The following is a 14220-nucleotide window of genomic DNA, read 5'->3' as shown; positions in this document are numbered from 1 at the left end:
GGAACAACTGAAACTTCGATTTCTAACTCAATTGCAATATACAGATTAATCACTGACAAAAAATTAACAGAAAACTGGTAGCGGTAGCAGCTAATGCTATAATGGGTATTCCTATTAAAATCACGTGAGTTCTGTTGCCACTACCTCTCCCAGATCTCCCCTCTCCAGGGGCAAACGCAGGATTTGTAGAGGGGGGGTTTCCACACCACGCCGCCAGTGGGCGTGACCAGCATGCATGGGGGCGTGGCTATAATTTTAGACAGTGCTTGGCTGCTCTCCAACTCTTCCTATCCCCATAATATACATGGGCAATGCTGCGTGCACTACTGTTAGGTGCACGCAGCTCTCCCTTTTCAAGCAGAGCTGTGTGAAGCAGGGACAGGGTCCAGTCACCTCAATTATACAGTGCCCCAGGCTTGGAGGGGGGTTTCCAGGCACTAGGAATCCCCCCTCGGTTTGCCTATGCTCTCGTACCCACAAACTCCTCTGACATATCATTAGCCCGGCTACTTGTCAAATAGCTGCCTCCTGAAAAAGTCCCACATCACCAACACTTCAAATGGTCTGGGGTCTGGTTTGACATACCTACCAGATAGAGCACATCACCAGCATACCGAGGGGCTTTTTCGTGTCCTTCTATAAAGTCTGGTCCCCGTGGGCTTCTTACCACAATCAGCCTTTCCTTCAATTTTAACAGGAATCGGGCCCGAAATAGGACCACAGATAAGAATACTCATTCCTTCTTAACGCGTGAATTACCAACATCCCCCCCTCCAGCCCTCTTCACCCCCCTCCTATAATCCTCCATCACACCCCTTCCTCTTCCCTGTTGTCTTATACCCCCCACCGTTTGAAATGTTTACAAACAACATCTTTAAAAACGAAGAAAAAGAAATAAATTAATAAAATCGTGTGGGTTACAAGCGTTAAAACGGCACCAATTTAAGTTGTCCGTGTGCCTTAAGCTGGTCACACACGGATAGGTTAATTGTCCTATTGAGTAACACAGGTAGGTGGAGGAGTTCCAGCCACTTGGCCACTCAGATTGCGTAGTTGGATAACTGCCAGCATCCGAAGATAACCAGACAATAACTGTGTCAAGAGGCGTTAGTTAGTAGCTGTTCAGAACAAACACCAGAATGTGGAATGGAATTTTCCCGCACAACAGTCTCTAGAGTTTACAGAGAATGTTGTGCAAATATCCAGTCAACAGCAATTCTGTAGGAGAAAACGTCTTGTTATTATTATAACCATCTTACAGTCTAAATACACACACACACACACACACACACACACGCACACACACACTTGTTAGCAGCCAATTAACCTACCAGTATGTTTTTTGTTAATGAGAGAGGTCAGACAAGAATGGCCAGACTGGTTCAAGCTGACAGGAAGGTGACAATAACACAAATCATGTGTTACACCAGTGGTATGCAGAAGAGCATCTCTGAATACACAGCATGTCGGAACCTTGAAGTGGATGGACTACAGCAGCAGAAGACCACACTAGGTTCTACTCCTGTCAGCTAAGAACAGACAACTGAGGTTACAGTGGGCCCAGGTCCACCAAAACTGGACAGCTGAATATTAGAAAAAAACGTCACCTGGTCTGCTGCGAAATGCAAATGAATATATAACAGTATTTAGCAGGATCCATCCTGCCTTGTGTCAATGGTACAGGCTGGTAGTGGGGTGGTATAATGGTGTGGGGAATTTTGTCTTGGCAAATATTAGGCCCCTTAATACCAACTGAGCATTGGTATTAAAGCCACAGCCTACCTGAGCATTGTTGCTGGCCATGTGCATCCCTTTAGGGCCACAGTCTACCCATCTCATAAATGGCTTTTTAAAGCAGGATAGCACATCTCAGCTGGTTTCAAGGACATGACAATGAGTTGAGTGTACTCCAATGGCCTCCACAGTCACCAGATATAAATCCAATAGAGCAGCTTTGGGATGTGGTGGAAGAGATTTGCAGCATGTATGTGCAGCCTGGTGGTAGTCAGCATATCGATGCCGACTACCCCAACAAGACTTACCCTGAGATCAGGATTCCGAAGGGCCGCTTCCCGACAATGACCGATGAGGACTCCCCGACTTCAGCCAATGACGATGAAGCAAGAAGGCGGCTGCACTTGATGACGTCATTCACCATGTCGATGCGATTATCTCTGTTGTTAAGGCTGTAATGTAAGTATGCACCCATGTACAATGTAGAATAAACTACACTGTACATGGGTGCATACTTACACTACCCCCTTAACAACAGCGATAATCGCGAGAATGACGTAATCCACTGCAGCCGCCTTCTTGCTTCATCGTCATTAGCTGAAGTCGGGGTGAAGATGAGTCGTCATCGGTCATGGTTGGGAACTAGCTCCTTCGGAATCCTCAGGTCGGGGTAAGTCTTGTCGGCCTTCTTGAAACGATATGCCGTACCCCATCCGTGTAGCCGACAAATCTGTAGCAACTGCGTGATGCTATCATGTCAACATGGAGCAGAATCTTTAAGAAATGCTTCCAGCACTCTGGTCAATCCATACCACAAAGTTTTTAGGCTGTTTGGAGGGCAAAGGGGGTACTACCCAGTACTAGAAAGGTGTACTTAATAAAGTGGCCAATGGGGGCATAATACTAATATATATATATATATATACACATACACACACACACATACTGGGCCTGAGCAAGTCATAATCGAGCTGATCTTGTGTGAGGCTCTGATCTGTCCACTTGTGTGAATGTTTGAGAACAGGGCTGCATTTGATAGGTGTAGAGATGAGAGATGAATGTAGGAAATCAGGAAGCCACAGATCGATAAAAGATACTGAAAGCAGCAGGGTCTCCCAGCAGCACAGCAGTAGTGATGTGAGACTCCTGTCAAACTAGTGCAGAAAAACGGCGATGTTAAGCGTACATCTATGAATTTATTAGACAACCTTTGTAGCACCAGTTTGCTAGCGCTGCCATCTAGTGATGAAGCCATTGTAAGGCATATTTTATTCTGATCAGTACAATGGTGGGGTAGAACATGGTGCATTCTGTTCACTTCTGAAAGATTGCCAGATTATATATGGAGATAAAAAGGTGGACACCATTAAAGGCACTTTTGCCCCATATGTATATATCCTGTGTATTTGTGTAATCTCAGATAATTAAGATATACAGTATATGTTGCACTATATTCTCTATTTCCGCAGTCCACTATAGTATTTGTACTATGTTTCCTTAATACCCTCCTAAAGATATCCTGTCAGTTTTGTTCATGAGTTATAATCTATACAGAATAAACATTTTGGGGCGTGACAGGAAACGAGTGTGATATTGTGTAGCACACTAACCTTCTATCTGGAATAAGGGCTTAAAAAATGTGGGTGGGGTTTAACAATTTGCATAATCAAGTCACATCGTCACGCCCCTGTGCACTCTGTGCACTCTGGGTCTGATTCATCTAGGCCATTTGCGTGCTGTATCTTGTGGAAAATCGCTCTGTGCATGCGCCAGAACGCAATTGCAAATCATGACCGCACGCAAATGACATTTCCAACTGGCTACGATTTGAAGGGTGGAACGGGGGTGGGAAAGGGAGGCCTAACGTAGGCAGTGCACAGTAGGGGTGTGCCAAGGTCGCGGCCACTCGCATCTATCCTGTTCAAGCTCTGGGCATCTCTTGGATGCGCGATTTTTAACCAAATCACTTGAACCAGCTACAGGGTAGGTGTAAGTGCCGACTGATAGTGATGACGTACGCCATACTTGCCTACTCTCCCGGAATTTCCGGGAGGCTCCCAAATTTCGGGGAGTCCTCCTGAACTTCAGGAAGAGTAGGCGACCCTCCTGGGTCCTAAAAAATGCCTAAATTAAACGGCATTGAATAGCGGGGGTCGGGGCTTAATGATGTGATTAACCCCGCCCCCCGATATTCAATGCCGTGAATTTCGGCAGTTTATAGTGAGGGCGTGGCTATGGTGACGCAAAGAAGACTTCCACCCCCTCCTACCCCTGTCATGTGACCAGTCCTCCCAGAGGACAGAGTCACAAAGTCGGCAACTATGACATACGCATATGTATGCCAAAATGTGTTTGCAATTAAGACAAACTTAAAAAAATAGGAATGTACAGTAGGCATTTAATGTATATTATATGATTACACTATCAAGGGGTAATTATGTATTTAATATTGTTTTCAATGTGTTCCAACAGGACTTTATATCCTGCAGTCTGTTCTGTTTGCATACGGCAATTAACGCGGAGCCAGGGCATACTTAGACCCGTATTCAAATGGAAACGTTTCTTGAGATCTGTTTATACTTAACCACGGCGGACGTACGTGTAAGTTGCGCTCACAGGCCCTCTGTCTTCACAGAGGTGGGCACAGCTTGGTGAGATCAGCATCATTACACACAATCCCTCGCACTTTGCAGGAAGAACAGTGGTCTCCAACGAGAATTGCCTACTCCCCATCACATTATGCCCTTTCACCATCACACTTTGCCCCTTCATCATACTTTTGCTCCTCCATCAATTTCCCTTTTATTACACTGTCCCTTTCATCAGTGTTGCCCCTCCGTTTCTTAACTTACTTTTAACTTGGTCTTCCTTCTTCTGTCATATTTCTCTTCCATCTTCTTCTCTTCAGTGTTCCGGACTCCACTCTGAAAACATCGGACGTGATGACGTTATGCCCGACTGTCACTGAGAAAGGAACAGGGATGAGTGAGGAGGATGCTGGGTCCCGGGTGCCGTTGTATTGGCAAGTTTGTTTGTTTGTTTTTTCTGGGGTGGCCAGCGGACAAGCGGGAGATGGCAGGCGGAGGGGAGTGCCTCTCAGGCTTGGCGCCCCTCGCCTTGCTTACTCCTAGGATCCATGCCACAGGTTGGGAACCGCTGCTACATAGTACAGATTGCCTTATACTATACAAAAAGAAAATGTGGAGGTTAGAGTTCCTACAAAGATGCATTCAATTTTATTTTTTCAGCAATAGTGCCACCCAGTGCCAAGATTTACATGAAATAAAATACTCAGTGCGCATGTCCAACAAATTAAAGTAAAGCAAGAAATACAATGATTTCTGCATAAGAGAATATGGGAAGTATCATGAAGGTGCAAAAAAGGAAGGTCTTGTAAGGTCCACATTAATCAATTAAAAGGTCTTTATACTTTGTTATTACCCCTCGATCTGCAAAATACATGAGCTTTTGTACTCTTTAAATTGTTTATGGGTCCATAGAACCTCCGTCTGGACTAGGTGCCACCTATAATTTAGTGGGGTTTCTTTGCATTCCCCCACCACTGTGCATTTCCTGATGAATCTCTACCAGGTTTGGTCATAAACAGGTCTGAAAGATCAAGACAGTGTTTGGTAGCAACATCCAATCAGGCACCATTAGCCTGTCAGATGACGACTGTATGCTCGGTTATAAACCAGTTATACCCGAATGGTCACGCTACTCAACGAAAGCACATGCTTTGCACTTACACTTTACAATATACAGCTTCCATTAGGTATGTCGAATCGCTCTCCGTTGATCATGGCTACCACCCAAGGTAAAGCAACCACTTTCAGCAAGCAGCACAATAGTGCCCCTATACGCTAATCCAAAAATAACTTTCTATGTTGACGACATTATTATGTTCAATTCGAAATATTAAAACATTATTTTTTCCCAGTTTTATTTTCTATAAACACAAAATATTGAAATAACAAAATTCTCTTGAAAAGGAAAGTTCTGCACATCTTCATGATTCCCGGACATCCCCTTAACATAAAAATGTCTTTTAAGTTCTATCCACAAGTGCTCGGGGGCTGGACAGTCTCAGGACCGCCCCTCCTCCAGCTCCTCCTCCTGCTCCTCTGAGGCTTCTTCAGGCTCTTCTGCTGCCTTCTCTTTGGCCTTTATTAATCTCTCTGCTGTGGTGATTGTCATGGGGTGCAAAGGGAAGAACCCTGCAAGTCCTATAAAAGGAGGGAGAAAATGAATTGAAATATAGCAAATGAAGAGAATTCAAACAAAAAAAGAAAAAAAAAAAAAACCACACAACTAGACAGCTATAATATATATATATCTCTATCACACACACAGACACACGAGTCTTACAAACGGCCTTTGACGTTGATGAAGCCGCTTGCACGTAAAGGATTAGCGGGCAATGGTAGTTTGTGTGTTGCGTGTACACAACTCACAAGTGCGGTTCATTTATGCTATTGTGTGCGCAGTGGTACATTCTGTATGTACATGTTGTGCGGTCATACATAGCAGTTACCCCTTTTGTGAATGCTACAACAAGTGTATGAACCCATTACAGAAACGTGAAGACTAATCGGTCCATTAGCAGCAGGGACACGAAGTATACGAAGGTACTCAACATATTAATTGTGCAAACATAATGGTATTTCAGGTCACAGGTAATATTGGGAATGTTATTGATCCTCCTCTCTAAAAAGCAAGTGACGAGGACGAAGAGAAGAGCCAGGAATTCATGAATGTTGCTGGAGTGAAAATGACTCTGGCTACATGTGGTTATAAACAGCTATAGGAAACACTGAAGATGTAACCAGTGCTAAAAGGCTGGCAGGAAGACACAGAAGTAGTGTGGCTGGAACTGGTGCCTTTAGTGCTCCCACTCATCAATTGGGGTATTTATTCTATGTATGTGGCTACACTCTGTCTATTTGGCTGCTATAAAAGTTTGGTTTAGTCGGTGTGTACTAATAGGTGAATTTGCATGTTGACCAATATTACCAGTTTAACTATGCTATTGCAATAATTCCATTCCCCTCCCATACTTTCTATGACTATTGGTAATACTGCCTAGGTGTCATTCTAGTCTCCTCCCTCACCACCCATATCCAATCCCTCACCCAATCCTGCCGTTTTCATCTCCGCAATATAGCTTGTATCAGTTTTTCCTTATTATTGATGCCACCAAAACGGACATACATTCTGTGACAATTTCCCGCCTCAACTACTGCAACCTCCTCCTTACTGGCCTCCCCCACTCCCTTCTTGCTCCTCTTCAGTTCATACTCATTGCTGCAGTGAGATAAACCTTCCTCTCTGTGCTCTACATCTGCCTCCCCTCTCTGTCAAACACTCCACCTCCTCCTCAAAGACTCCTCCATCTAACCCAGTGTTGGCTAACCTGTGACACTCCAGGTGTTGTGAAACTACAAGTCCCAGCATGCCCTTTCAGCAATAAGCCGCTATGTATTGGCAAAGCATGCTGGGACTTGTAGTTTCACAACACCTGGAGTGTCACTGGTCTAACCTCTTCCCCTCCCTAACCCACTTTCTTACCCTTCCTCAATTACTATCTTACACCTCACCCTGTCTGCCTACCCTGCTCATTTCACCAACCGTTTTTCTGCCCTCCCTTCAGATATCTAGTCCCCGCCCCTTATGGCTCTGCATTTAGTTTTCCAGTCCCCTCACCCCGACACCCCCTGATGTTCCTGTTAGTCTGCCCCTTCCCCTAGATTGTAAGCACCAGTGAGCTGGGCCCTCTACTCCTTGTCTCCTTCTCCACCTATTGCTCCCAGCACCCCAGTTTCATTCCTCAACCTGGACTCTGGGCTCCTTACTCTGTCTCCTCCTCTCCCCCTCCATTACCTCGGTCCTGCTAGTGGCGCCCACACTTCTGGGCTAAGGCACACTCTGCTTTAGCTCACTCCCCACCTCTCCTCCTTCTGGCTCCCAGCATTCTTTATTCACTCTTATTTCTCTGCCCGCTCTACCTGTCCTCATCTGGGTTGTCCAATCTAGTTGTCTATTTATATTGCACTTTGTTGTTTTTTCTTGTACTTCCCTGCATGCCGTGTTTTGTTTTCTCCTCTGCACCATGTACGGCGATGCGGACTCTTAGTGGCGCCATATAAATAAAGAGATAATAAATTCTCAAAAACAGTTTCTTACCATGAATTTAAAGGACAATCAATGACCGTTACAAAGCTTAACCTAAAATGTAGTATGCACCTTATACTAGAATACTAAAAGCATTGTTAAAACATTGCATCCAGAGGTAGGGGCTATTAGTTCCACAAGTCTATCCTAATGACTTTGCACACTCTTGTTTTTTTTTTTAAATTTATACCATTAAAATTACATGATTGCCATTTATTAATTTGAAATGTATTATTAATTTTTCCATATGAATATGACTAAACACTGGCTTTTATTTTTGTTTGGGTTAAGTGTAATCATGTTCATATCGACAATGAATTTTAACTGTATAGATACAGTGATCAGCCACAATATTAAAACCACTGGGAAAGTGAAGTGAATAAAGTTGATGTGTTGGAAGCAGGAAAACTGGGTAAGTGTAAGGATCCGAGCGACTTTGACAAGGGCCAAATTGTGATGGCTAGACAGCTGGGTCAGAGCATCTCCGAAACGGCAGGTCTTGTCGGGTGTTCACGGTATGCAGTGGTTAGTTCCTACCAGAAGTAGTCCAAGGAAGAACAACCAGTGTACCGGCGACAGGGACAAGGTTAGTCTGTCTGTTCCAATCTCACAGAAGAGCTACTGTAGCACAAATTGCTGAAAAAGTTAATGCTGGCTATGATAGAAAGGCGTCAGAACACACAGTGCATCACAGCTTGCTGGGTATGGGCTGCGTAGCCAAAAATTATCAGAGTGTCCATACTGACCCATCCACCGCCGAAAGTGACTACAATGGGCACGTGAGCGCCAGAACTGGACCATGGAACAATGGAAGAAGGTGGCCTGGTCTGATGAATGACGTTTTCATTTACATCATGTGGATGGCTGGGTGTATGTGCATTGTTTGCCTGGGGAAGAGATGGCACCAGGAAGCATTATGGGAATAAGGCCAGCCGGCAGAGGCAGTGTGATGCTCTGGGCGATGTTCTGCTGGGAAACCTTGGGTCCTGGCATTCATGTGGACGTTACTTTGACACATACCATTATTACTTGGACAAGTACACCTCTTCATGGCAACAGTATTCCCTGATGGCAGTGGCCTTTTTCAGGAGGATAATCCCCCCTGCCACACTGCAAACATTGTTCAGGAATGGTTTGAGGACATGACAAAGAGTTCAAGGTGTTCACTTGGTCTCCAAATTCCCCAGATCTCCATCCGATTGAGCATCTGTGTGATGTGCTGGAAAAACAAGTCTGAGTCATGGAGGTCCCACCTCATAACTTACAGGCCTTAAATGATCTGCAGCTAACATCTTGGTGCCAGACTGGACACCTTCAGAGGTATTGTGGAGTCCATGCCTCGACGGGTCAGTTGTTTGGGTGGCACTAGGGGGACCTACACAATATTAGGCAGGTGGTTTGAATGTTGTGGCCGATTGTATTGCATGAATTATATTTGATTGATATATTAATTTTGCCATTGACTATTTATTTTCTAATGAAAAAAATGCCAGATCACATGAGAAAGTATTTTTTCCAATGTGGAGTCCTTATGGATGAAATAAAATGGTAATCATTCATTTTTACTGAATCTCCAATTATCAATGTTCAGATATATGTCATATTAGAAATAATTTTGCATTATAGCCCAAGCCTTGTAATTTTTATACCCACAGGAGCAAAATAATAAGCTTGGCTTAGGAAATCTGCGGCGCTCTGTGTATTGTGGACCTACAAGTTCCAAGATATGCTGCCAACCCACAGCCCAACTCCATAATATACAATGTGTCCCAATCATCCAACATCAACTTCCAAATGTGAAACTGATCAATAAAGATGCTTTGCCAATGATAACACAGATTGTTGTTCCACCCAGTGTCTCTACCAAAACTGCTAGCCAATCAAATTGCTGGATTTATTTATTTTTTTACTCTAACGCTGAATTAATTCCTAATATGACTTAGGGTTTGCCTTACCCAATAACATTGCCACTGGTTTGGTAACATGTGCCCCGCAAGCAATCCAGTATTTGATTCTCTCTATGTTGAGGCTGACGAGTTTCTCATTGAACATATTAGGTATTGGATCATATGTGCCCAGTTTATCCAAGTGCTTTCCGTCTCGTGCCCGCTTGTTGTGCGCAGCCACAATGCGAAAGAATTTCCTATTAGTGCAGCCTCCAAGTGCCAGCCTGAGCACAACATACCCTTCATGGTACCGCTTCAAAAGCTGGGACGCTGGAAAACAGAAAAACGGTCACTCAAATGTCTCATTATATATCGGATAATACTGGAAGTCACAGGAGAGATACAAGCACAGAAGCCTGGACTGTTATACAGGAAATGGAACATCAAAGTGACATACAATGTTATTGAGTGGTATTCACTGCTAATCCAAGAGTTGTAGCAAAGTACCAGACATGGAATACTGAAGTCATGTTACAAGTCAACAACTATAACAATATTAAATTAAAGTATCACCATCATTGAAGATAATCAATTACCATCAATTAAAAGGAGCACTTTGAGTAAAACTATCCTTCCGCTGATCATGCTAGCCATATATTTATCAGAAATGCTCTGGGAAGTATCTGCAGTATAGGGCATCCAGAATATAGCTTGCTTCTTCATTTAAGCTGGGTACACACTACAGTAATTTCATGCAGTTATCGTACAGATCACATGATAAACAACAGTTTAGTCAGATTAATATGTACACTCCCATGATCATGTTTTAATCGCACCAAAGCTCATTGTATCATTTGACTGGTTTTATAAACTTCCTAAAAATCACAATCAACGATGTAACGATGTCGGGCAATGTGGAAGTGTGTAGGCACTCACCACCAGCAGTGTAGGCAGATATCTGTAGAATGTACAGAGTAACAATCTTTTCAGTAGATGGTTGTGAGAGATGAAGTTCACAGATCTTAAGGTAAATCGTGTAAGTGTGTACACGTGAATCTGCATGATGACCGGGACTTTCAATCTTTGGTAAAATTGTTGCAGAAATCGCAACTGCAATAATTTTCTGTAGTGTGTACCCAGCTTTAGAGACCAAGTCAGGCCTGTAACTGCACTATGTATCATCCATACATCGCATTCTGGCTCAGGTGAACTTTTACGGAGACAGTCAGTCAACAGTTCAGCTTTTGAAGTGGAGTAAAGAACTTCACACCCTTGGCATGTAATATTGCTGGCGCTGTCTCACACACATCAGGGGAAACATTTTTTCTTCCTTTTTATTTTGTGCACACGGCAATAGATTATTAATATCATACAGATGTCTCCTGGTGACAGGTCCATATTAGATGACATTTCAAAGATAACACAACATGCTCACTTAAAAAAAAGTATTTCAAATTAAAAGTAGGCAACTAGGTCTTTTATGCAAAGTGGAGGGGAGGGCAAGTATAGGAAAATAGGACATCGCCCAACGCTGGGATACATGGCAGTCTTAACTATAAAAATATATATAGATATTTATATATTTAAAGATTTTAAAGAAGCAGTATTAAACAAAAACAAAATAAAGCGCTACATGTCATGGAAAACAAGTTTTGATTCTATACAGTTATTGCAAAACAAATACGTTTATATGAGTAATGCTATTATTTTGCACAAGACCACAGATTTCATGTTTCTTTGTTTGTAAAAGAAAATCAAAACAAAAATTAAATGACATTCAGCTGGTACACAAGTAATTCATATGAGCCCACATGGACAACAAGGAAGATGGTGGGGACCGCCATTAGAGAACTGGCGTGTCAGTCAACCATTAGACATCCATGCCAACCTGGTACATATCGCTTGGAATGATTGCCAGAAAAACAGCTCTTACTGACAATCAAAAACAAATGGAATTGACTGGAGTTTGCCAAACAACATTTGGGGGTAAATGTATGAACCTTTGATTTCTGCAAGTCGCCGGAAATCGGCAACTTTGCAGTGAAAATTTAAAGCGGCAATGGTTTTTAAAGGCAAACTTGCCTTTACAAGCTATCTATCACCGCTTTAAATTTTACCTGCAAAGTGGCAGATTTCCGGCGACTTGCAGAAATCGGAGGTTCATACATTTACTCCTTGGACTTGGATTGGAAATGTGGGGTATTGTCAGAAGGGGCTAAAATAAAATAAAAAAACATGACCACTCACGCCAGCAGTATGTTTGGCGTCCAAAGAGGGAGGTATACCAAGAAAACCACCCTAAAACCCACCATGAAAATAGTGGTGTATTCTTAATGCTGTGGAGCTGTTTGGATTCCACTGTTCTTGGGGACATTTTATTCAAGCAGCTGCAATGTCTAGTAGGAAACTTGCACATTGTTTCTGGTAATAATCATTTTAAAGGAATGTTTTCTGTACCGATATGTCCATTTATACACACAGCTAAATGAATCAGCCCCTAAAAAGTATCAGGATATTCGAAAACCTGGCTGTCAGTGACAATGACCCCAAACATACCCTGAAAGCAATAAAGAAACGTTTGGCAGATAACTAAATCAACAGTTTGGAATGGTCATCTCAGTCTCCAGACTTACACCCATAGATTGTAATATATTCATAGAAAACCTGTGGTCTACTTTGAAGAGGGCAGTCCTTAAGTGAATACTGGAAAAACTCTGTATGGAAGAGTGGCCAAGATACCTTCCAACCATATGAAACTGATAGAAACATAGAATTTGACAACAGATAAGAACCGCTTGGCCCATCCAGTCTGCCCATTTTTTTATATTTTTTGTTATTAACCTTTGGTAACCTCAAACCCTAGGTCCTTTAATCTTTGTAAGGATATGTCTATCCCAAGCATGTTTAAATTGCTCTACTGTATTAGCCTCTACCACCTCTGATGGGAGGCTATTCCACTTATCCACTACCTTTTCTGTGAAGTAATTTTTCCTCTGAACCTACTTCCCCCCAGTGTCAGTGTTATGTCCTCGTGTTCTAATACTTCTCTTCTTTTGTAGAATGTTTCCCTCTTGCACTTTGTTAAAACCCTTAATATATTTGAAAGTTTCTATCATGTCCCCTCTTTTCCTTCTCTGCTCCAAGTAATACATATTAAGATCTTTTAGTCTTTCCTGGTTTATTCTTTAAAAAAAATAGGTGAGCGCTATTACCAGTGACAGCGGAGTCTGCACCCAGTACAAGAAAATAGGGGATGCAATCATTTTTAAACCTATGTTTTCGAGGAACAAATATGCACTACTCAATTAATTAAGAGCCTATAGTTTTCCCATTTAATTTGCCAAGGCATGTAGCCATTTGCTTGTGCTGTTTCCTTATAAAACAATTTTGGTCGTGTGTGTGTGTGTGAGAATATATATATATATATATATATATATATATATATATATATATATAGATAGATAGATAGATAGATAGAGAGATAGAGATAGAGATATATCTATCACACATGTACACATACTTAACTTTTATATACCTACTGTATTAAAAGCTAACACATATTACAGTATGAGCAGTTTTTAATCCCACATGGATAGAAGGATCATCACAATGTGGTACAATAAATATATTATATAAATATTGCCTTCTCAGCCAATGTACAACTGGCCATGCTGAGACTTGTGGTTCTACAACAGCTGGATGAACATAAAGCAACAACAAGCGACAGTGCAGCATGCAGAAGACATACATATGATGGAGGGCTCCAGTACTTACTTAGGTGAACCATGGTGGGGGACCCGAAATGTCCTGAAAGAGACAGGAAACCTGGTCATACTCTGCAGTATAACACACTCATCCCCACAACAATCACTACACACAACACGTTACTGTGTCACCTTATAGCATTACAGGAAGCCCAATGACAGTCCCCGTCCTTCACTGCAGACCGGTCTCCGGGCCACAGGGCGCCGCCATTGACAGGAAGCCGCGTCCTTTCACCCGGAAGTAGTTCTCAGTAACGCTGATTTGAGGAAAATGTCTATTAATGGTGCTTAGACGGGTTATATTACTACCTGTACACACATATTACACACATAGAAAGGCTGCTGGGTTATTATTGTGGTAATGGTCAGTCACCATTAGTATCACTATTCTACGTACAGCGAGTGTATTGTACACGGCGAGGGCGCACCCTGGCGGCAGCCACAGGTAATGCACTACATCATACTCTGTTCTTTGCAGTTGGCTACTTGGAAATTTAGAGTTCTATCATCTTTAGAAATTACACCATTAATCTTCACTCTAAGGGACCTATTTATACAACTCCAAATTTATACAACTCCAAAGAAGTTGATATCACCCGAAAAAAAGCAGTTTTTCAGGGATTACTGCATTCATCATTAAGGAGGCTATTTATGATTATAGGACC

At 42.5% G+C, this 14220-nt stretch overlaps 1 protein-coding gene across 1 annotated transcript; it reads right to left on the bottom strand.

Moving 5' to 3' along the window:
- Positions 1 to 5660: 5660 nt before the first annotated feature.
- MRPS16 (mitochondrial ribosomal protein S16) lies at positions 5661 to 13800 on the bottom strand. The gene is made up of 4 exons (XM_075189955.1): positions 13688 to 13800; positions 13566 to 13598; positions 9861 to 10121; positions 5661 to 5960 (listed from the first exon to the last, which is right to left on the bottom strand). The coding sequence occupies exons 2-4, from the start codon at positions 13576 to 13578 to the stop codon at positions 5821 to 5823; spliced, it is 414 nt and encodes a 137-aa protein (XP_075046056.1). The 5' UTR covers positions 13579 to 13598; positions 13688 to 13800; the 3' UTR covers positions 5661 to 5820.
- Between the last annotated feature and the right edge of the window lie 420 nt (positions 13801 to 14220).

The sequence above is a fragment of the Mixophyes fleayi genome, chromosome 11 (assembly GCF_038048845.1).
Source record: "Mixophyes fleayi isolate aMixFle1 chromosome 11, aMixFle1.hap1, whole genome shotgun sequence".
NCBI lineage: Eukaryota > Metazoa > Chordata > Amphibia > Anura > Limnodynastidae > Mixophyes > Mixophyes fleayi.
This window is presented reverse-complemented; position numbering and strand designations above follow the sequence as displayed.